Source organism: Poeciliopsis prolifica, unplaced genomic scaffold (assembly GCF_027474105.1).
Source record: "Poeciliopsis prolifica strain line A6 unplaced genomic scaffold, Auburn_PproV2 SCAFFOLD278, whole genome shotgun sequence".
Taxonomy (NCBI): domain Eukaryota; kingdom Metazoa; phylum Chordata; class Actinopteri; order Cyprinodontiformes; family Poeciliidae; genus Poeciliopsis; species Poeciliopsis prolifica.
Window position 1 is genome coordinate 40,001 of NW_026562653.1, and position 7,500 is coordinate 47,500.

At 63.2% G+C, this 7,500-nt stretch overlaps 1 protein-coding gene across 1 annotated transcript; it reads right to left on the reverse strand.

The window, feature by feature from the left end:
- Positions 1-2,859: 2,859 nt before the first annotated feature.
- Positions 2,860-3,952, reverse strand: LOC129357667 (uncharacterized). The gene is made up of 4 exons (XM_055026754.1): positions 3,899-3,952; positions 3,471-3,857; positions 3,142-3,378; positions 2,860-3,030 (listed from the first exon to the last, which is right to left on the reverse strand). Exons 1-4 carry the CDS (start codon positions 3,950-3,952, stop codon positions 2,860-2,862), a joined length of 849 nt encoding a protein of 282 aa, XP_054882729.1.
- Between the last annotated feature and the right edge of the window lie 3,548 nt (positions 3,953-7,500).

A 7,500-nucleotide genomic window follows, 5' to 3' on the forward strand; every position in this document is an offset into this window, starting at 1 on the left:
CCACTGCTGGGGTAAGTATTTTGGCTGGTGGTTCTAAGAGAGGCTGCCGTCCCGGTTCTCTGTTACCCGGGCTCTGGTCCCCTGTCCCGGGTAGAATTAAAAACACTTTACCGATTCCTGGTTCTCACACGGTGAGCTCCAGGCCTGGTTCTCAGAGAGGCTGCCGTCCCGGTTCTCTGTTACCCGGGGCTCTGGTCCCCTGTCCCGGGTAGAATTAAAAACACTTTACCGATTCCTGGTTCTCACTGGGTGAGCTCCAGGCCTGGTTCTAAGAGAGGCTGCTCTCCCGCTTCAGTTACCCGGGGCTCTGGTCCCCTGTCCCGGGTAGAATTAAAAACACTTTACCGATTCCTGGTTCTCACTCGGTGAGCTCCAGGCCTGGTCCTAAGAGAGGCTGCCGTCCCGGTTCTCTGTTACCCGGGGCTGGTCCCCTGTCCCGGGTAGAATTAAAAACACTTTAACGATTCCTGGTTCTCACTGGGTGAGCTCCAGGCCTGGTTCTAAGAGAGGCTGCTCTCCCGCTTCAGTTACCCGGGGCTCTGGTCCCCTGTCCCGGGTAGAATTAAAAACACTTTACCGATTCCTGGTTCTCAGAGAGGCTGCTGTCCCAGTTCTGTTACCGGGGCTCTGGTCCCCTGTCCCGGGTAGAATTAAAAACACTTTACCGATTCCTGGTTCTCAGAGAGGCTGCCGTCCCGGTTCTCTGTTACCCGGATTGTGGAGCCTCTGCCGGGTTGAGTGGCTCCGGAGCGTGGCCCCCGGTTCTCATAGAGGCTGCAGTCTCGCTTCTCTCCCCGTGCTTGAGCGATGGATTCCGCCTGTGAGTTTTCGCTCCGGTCGGTCAACTTCAACTTGCGAAAAAGCGTGTAAAAATGAATGCCACCCGGGCAAGCCATACATGCTTTTAAAGGTCTCGCTGAGGAGAACAATTCGGCGTGGGTCTCTGATTTTTATACAGTTTCCCCGATTTTTAAGCCGCGAAAGAGTGCCGTTTTTCCGCCCGGTCAACTTCAACTTCCGGTAGAGCGGGTGAAAACGCGTTCTACCCGGAAGCCATATATCCCCGTGAATGCCTAAGCCAGGAGAACAATTCGGCGTGGGTCTCCCATTTTTAAACGGTTTCCCCGGAGCGGGGCAAGCGGCGGAAGTCGCGCCGGAAAAACGTTCGAAAATCGGTCAAAAACGCCGAAATCCGGGAAAAACGCACCACGGGCCGTTTGCCCGTGTTCCGTAGGACAGCCCTGTGCGGTCGAATGATTTTTAGCACGTTCACAGGAGCCGGGAGAAATTAAAAATGGGTTTCCGGGTATACGAAGCATTGGCCGCCCTGGACAGGCGCTTAAGCCCCGCCCAATCGGGGAAAAGCACTTCCAGCTCACATAAGACAAAACCCCGCCGGCAGAATTGGAAGAGGAGCTTTTTCAAGAACGGCTAGGCCCATTGAGAAGCGGATTTTTGGGCCTGAAGCCCTCCAGGGCCCTTCCCATGCCTCAGATATGCCCAGAGCATGGAGCTGCGGCTCTTCCTTCCTGCATTTTTGAGCGTTTTTCCCCGTTTTCGCTGGTTCTCTCCCAGAGCTCGGTAACTCGATGGATCTCGCTGCCGGTTGCCTCCCTGGGCTCCGGCTGCTCTGGTGAGTGTCCCGCTGCCCGCAGAGGCAGCCTCTTTCGGTCCGTTTCCGCCATTTTGTTGCCTTTTCGCTGGTGGTTCTGCTGGAGGTCTCTAGCTCCAGGGATCTTGGTGGGGACTTGCTGGCGGGCTCTGGCCGCTGCGGGGAGGCTCCCACGGCCTGGATAAGGCCAGTGGAGCGCTCTGTGGCACTGCTGGAGCTCTCTAGCTGCACGGATCTTGGTGGTGATTTGCCGGCGGGCTCTGCTCTGCTCCGGGGCTTTGCTCCGCTGTACCATAGCCACAGAGGCAGCAATGCTGGTTCTCTGTTACCCGTGTGTCTGGAGCCATGGCTGGGGAGAGTAGCTCCAGAGCGCTCCCCTCATCTCAGAGAGGCAGCCGTCCCGGTTCTCCGTTAGCCGCGTCTCTGGAGCCATGGCTGGGGAGAGTAGCTCCAGAGCGCTCCCATCATCTCAGAGAGGCAGCCGTCCCGGTTCTCCGTTAGCCGCGTCTCTGGAGCCATGGCTGGGGAGAGTAGCTCCAGAGCGCTCCCCTCATCTCAGAGAGGCAGCCGTCCCGGTTCTCCGTTAGCCGCGTCTCTGGAGCCATGGCTGGGGAGAGTAGCTCCAGAGCGCTCCCATCATCTCAGAGAGGCAGCCGTCCCGGTTCTCCGTTAGCCGCGTCTCTGGAGCCATGGCTGGGGAGAGTAGCTCCAGAGCGCTCCCCTCATCTCAGAGAGGCAGCCGTCCCGGTTTCTCCGTTAGCCGCGTCTCTGGAGCCATGGCTGGGGAGAGTAGCTCCAGAGCGCTCCCATCATCTCAGAGAGGCAGTCGTCCCGGTTCTCCGTTAGCCGCGTCTCTGGAGCCATGGCTGGGAGAGTAGCTCCAGAGCGCTCCCATCATCTCAGAGAGGCAGTCGTCCCGGTTCTCCGTTAGCCGCGTCTCTGGAGCCATGGCTGGGGAGAGTAGCTCCAGAGCGCTCCCATCATCTCAGAGAGGCAGCCGTCCCGGTTCTCCGTTAGCCGCGTCTCTGGAGCCATGGCTGGGGAGAGTAGCTCCAGAGCGCTCCCATCATCTCAGAGAGGCAGCCGTCCCGGTTCTCCGTTAGCCGCGTCTCTGGAGCCATGGCTGGGGTACAATTCAAAACACTTTCACGGTTCCTGGTTCTCACGGAAGAACAGGATTTTACCCAGCAAACAAGCACAAAACACGGGGAAGTGGCGTATGAAACGCTTTATTGAACACAATCACATTATTCCAGCGGCTGCTGGTCAGCCTCCCTGGAGAGGTCGAAGGTCCTCCGCATGTCTGCCAACTGGCTGACAGTCAGTTGCATGGCATAGAAGCGGTCCGCGGTCCTAGTGTCGTGACACATCAGCTGGGACATACGCTGCCGGACCTCAGCGCACTGCGTGTTCCTGGCCTGCAGAGAGAGAGAGAGAGAGAGACAGACAGGTAGGTACAGGAACAGTGGCTGGGGGTGGGTTAAAGCTTCACGGCGGCATCACCAGCTCAACACCTACATGGTGGCCACGGCGGTCCGTATGTCTGTCAACGAGGGGCTACCCGGCAGGCGCATCCTGGCCCAGGCGTCGCGGGCGAAGGACGTCAGCTTGTTGACGGGGCCTCCGTTCAGGTTGAAAAACATCAGGTCCGAGTCGGGGCGCAGCTCTCTGCGTATGGCCATCCATCTTCTCAACCAACCGTATTCCTCCGGCGTCAGGAAGAGCTGGGCGCTCCCGAAGGCCCGGTTGGTCTTGTGGTGCCTGACCTGCGGAGGAACACGACGAGAACGAAAGTCAGTTTACCCGGTTCTGGTTCTGCACCCGGGATGAAGCGCTTTCGCTGCGGCGGGGCACTCACGTTGATCACGTAGCCGGACGAGTCGTGCCTGGATCCCGACTGTTCGGCTTCTTCTACCTCACTCACTCTCATGTTGCTGACCACCCCGGTTCTGTGGCCGTAGAGAGAAGCCACATACAAACCGAAGTAGCCTATGAGCTGGTTCCGTAGGTTGACGTCGCGCTTCCTCCGCGATAAGTCGCGCAACAGCACTGGTATGCAGGTCCGGCATCGCTCCAGGCACCTGCGTAGAAGTTCCGGCGTTACAGTGCGTCGCTCCTTGTCGTCCTTCACCTGGATCTGGTGGAGGACGACGGTGGTGGATATCTGACTGGCAGCGGACTTGAGGGCGCGTGCGACGGACACCAGGCCTCGCTTGGTGACCTGGAGCCCTCGGGTGGAGTTTCGCTGAAGTAGGTGAGGAACTGTCCCGTGTTGACGAGGTACACCTTGACCGTTGTTATCTTCTTCCCCTTTTTCAGCAGGTCGGCCGGCCAGCCCATCACCCGGTCGGCGTCGTCGAGGAACTTCCAGGAGCCCAGTCGCTCTTGCCCTCGGCCATGCGGTCAAGGAACTGGGTCAGCCGGCCCATCTTGGACCGTACGTTTTCCACGTGCTTCTTGGATGGCAGAGCACCCACTAGGTGCCGCTTGTAACCGCTCATGTAACGTACAACGCATTCAGGGAACTCTATGGGTTTACGCACCGGGTCGGGTGTGGTCGAGGTGGGACTCTGTCTGCCGGATCCCTCCTCCTGCTGCTGCTGCTGCTGCGGCTGCTGCTGCTGCTGGCTCCCCGGCTCCGGCTCCGACTCCTGTCCGAAGATTCGGTCAGCATTTGCGGCTCGGCGGGGCGGGGAGGCGATGGTTCTGGAGGCGATGGTGGTTGCGGAGCTTCTGGAGACGCCGGGGGGAACCGTGTCGTCTTCCTCCGGCTCCTCCTCCTCCTCCTCCTCCTCCTGCTCCTCCTCGTTCGGCTCAACCTCCACCTCCTCGTCCTCCTCCTCGTCCTCCTCCTCCTCGTCGCTTTCCTCGTCCTCCACCACCGCCACCCTCCGTGGCGGAGTGGGCCGAGTCCCCACAGCTGGGGCAACGCGGGCCTCTTCGAGGTCGAGCCCCGTAGCTAGAGACGGGTGCGGGTGGGAGCGCCTCAGCTCCCTCAGCTTCTCAGTGTCCTCTGCCACTGGAGGCCGGTCAGAAGCCGCCTCTTCCGCCGCGGACCCAGGTCACGGTGGGACTCTTGGAGGTGTTGGGGCACGCGCCGACCGCCGTAAGCGCAGCCCTGGACCGGACAGCGCATTCCCCTCACATTCACCCGCCCCCTGGCGTAGGCAAGCAGGATGCGACGCTCGACGGGGTTCCTCACCTTGTGCTTGCCGTCCAGGTGTTCCCTCAGACGCCACGATCTGCGGGAGCACACGGGCATCGGTTGTCAAACTTTGAAGCGGTCATTGGTACTCACCCGGCTGCTGCAAGACTCCGAATGAGGCTGCAAGGAACGCGCCTCTGCCTAAGTAGCCGTCCTACCAATCAAGTGGGATGCAGTACACCTGTGGCCAATCGGGCCGGTTCCTCGGCCCTGATTGAAACAGGTGTGCTGCATCCGGCGCCGCCGAAGAAGCGGGGCGGAACTGCGGACGGGATCTTCGTCCCGTCCGGCGGGCCCCCCCATCTCCCGCACCTGCGGGGGGTCGACCGCACCCGCGGTCGACCATGTTAGGACCCTAAGTGGGGTTAGCGAAAGCGCCCCTTGGGTCACGCGGATGGGGTGAGCTGACCCCCCCCATCCACGGCGACCCCCCCGGTCCCCCCACCCTGAGTGGGGCCCCCCCCTGGCCCCCTCCCTCGGTGCCGCCCCCCCAGACCCCCCCGGCCCTAGCTCCAGGGCGGAGAGGGGGCTGGCCGGTCCCCCGGGGCCGGTCAGGGCCTCCCCTCTGTGGGGAGACCTGAGCCCCCCCTCCCCGTCCGGAGCCCAAGTCCCATCCGCCTAGCTCCAGGGCGGAGAGGGGGCTGGCCGGTCCCCGGGGCCGGTCAGGGCCTCCCCTTTGTGGGGAGACCTGAGCCCCCCCTCCCCGTCCGGAGCCCAAGTCCCATCCGCCAAGCTCCAGGGCGGAGAGGGGGCTGGCCGGTCCCCCGGGCCGGTCAGGGCCTCCCCTTTGTGGGGAGACCTGAGCCCCCCTCCCCGTCCGGAGCCCAAGTCCCATCCGCCTAGCTCCAGGGCGGAGAGGGGGCTGGCCGGTCCCCCGGGGCCGGTCAGGGCCTCCCCTTTGTGGGGGAGACCTGAGCCCCCCCTCCCCGTCCGGAGCCCAAGTCCCATCCGCCTAGCTCCAGGGCGGAGAGGGGCTGGCCGGTCCCCTGGGGCCGGTCAGGGCCTCCCCTTTGTGGGAGACCTGAGCCCCCCCTCCCCGTCCGGAGCCCAAGTCCCATCCGCCAAGCTCCAGGGCGGAGAGGGGGCTGGGCCGGTCCCCGGGGCCGGTCAGGGCCTCCCCTTTGTGGGGATACCTGAGCCCCCCTCCCCGTCCGGAGCCCAAGTCCCATCCGCCAAGCTCCAGGGCGGAGAGGGGGCTGGCCGGTCCCCCGGGCCGGTCAGGGCCTCCCCTTTGTGGGGAGACCTGAGCCCCCCCCTCCCCGTCCGGAGCCCAAGTCCCATCCGCCAAGCTCCAGGGCGGAGAGGGGGCTGGCCGGTCCCCCGGGGCCGGTCAGGGCCTCCCCTTTGTGGGGAGACCTGAGCCCCCCCTCCCCGTCCGGAGCCCAAGTCCCATCCGCCTAGCTCCAGGGCGGAGAGGGGGCTGGCCGGTCCCCCGGGGCCGGTCAGGGCCTCCCCTTTGTGGGGAGACCTGAGCCCCCCCTCCCCGTCCGGAGCCCAAGTCCCATCCGCCTAGCTCCAGGGCGGAGAGGGGGCTGGCCGGTCCCTGGGGCCGTCAGGGCCTCCCCTTTGTGGGAGACCTGAGCCCCCCCTCCCCGTCCGAGCCCAAGTCCCATCCGCCAAGCTCCAGGGCGGAGAGGGGCTGGCCGGTCCCCCCGGGGCCGGTCAGGGCCTCCCCTTTGTGGGGAGACCTGAGCCCCCCCTCCCCGTCCGGAACCCACCCGGTTCACCCAGGGCTCCGAATATTCAGGCCGAATATCGGGGCCGAATTCTGGGTGCGAAACGTCGGTCCGATCCCCCGCCGGTCCGAATTTTCGGTCCGATCCACCGCCGGGCCGAATTTTCGGTCCCATTCCCCGCCTGTGCGAACTGTCGGTCGGATTCCCCTTGCCGAATTTTCGGTCCCAGTCCCCGCCGGGGCGAATCCCCAGTCCCAATCGCCGGTCTGGATCCCCGGGGCGACTCAGCAGGCAACCAGGCCTGTACCCGCGAAGGCTCACAGTCCGGGCCATCGCGGGTGCAGTCCTGAAATTTTTCAAAGTCCCTATGCCTTACCAGGGGCACAGACAAAGGCATACAAAGCATTGCCCTCCCTGAACACCCGCTTAAGCCCGCCCATTCGGGGAAAAAGGAACTTCAGTTACCAGTTCCGAAAACCCCACCGGCAGGATTTCAGGAGAGAGTTTTTCGAGACCTTGAGAACCAGTAAAGAGCGGAGTTTTGACCATTGACCCATCCAGGGGCCTTCGCTGGCCTCAGGTGAGAAGCTACATGGGTGAATTATGGTGTCTTTGGTCATTTTTGAACGTTTTTCCCGCTCACGGTTCCATGTGTGTAGAAAGCTCTGAAAGTCGATGGATCTACCTGGCGATTGGCTGGCGGTCTCCGGCCGCTCTGGTGAGTCTGTCCTGGGCTGTAATTAGTCCGTGGACTGCTCCCTGGTTCTGTTGGAGCTCCGTCAGTGTCCCCCAGGGTCTGGCTTCAGCCAAGCCGACCGCAGTGCACTGTGAGCGGATTACGGTCCGTCCCACGTGCCTGTTGGAAGTCTGGCTCCAGCCCAACATCTCCGACCTACCGATAAGCACACGTGGCCTGCCGTGGAGGGCCCCCGCCTGCCCCGGTGCCCGGCACCGGCGCTTCGGCGGACGGTTCCTCCAGCCCCGCAGGCTCGCCTCCAGGCCCGGGC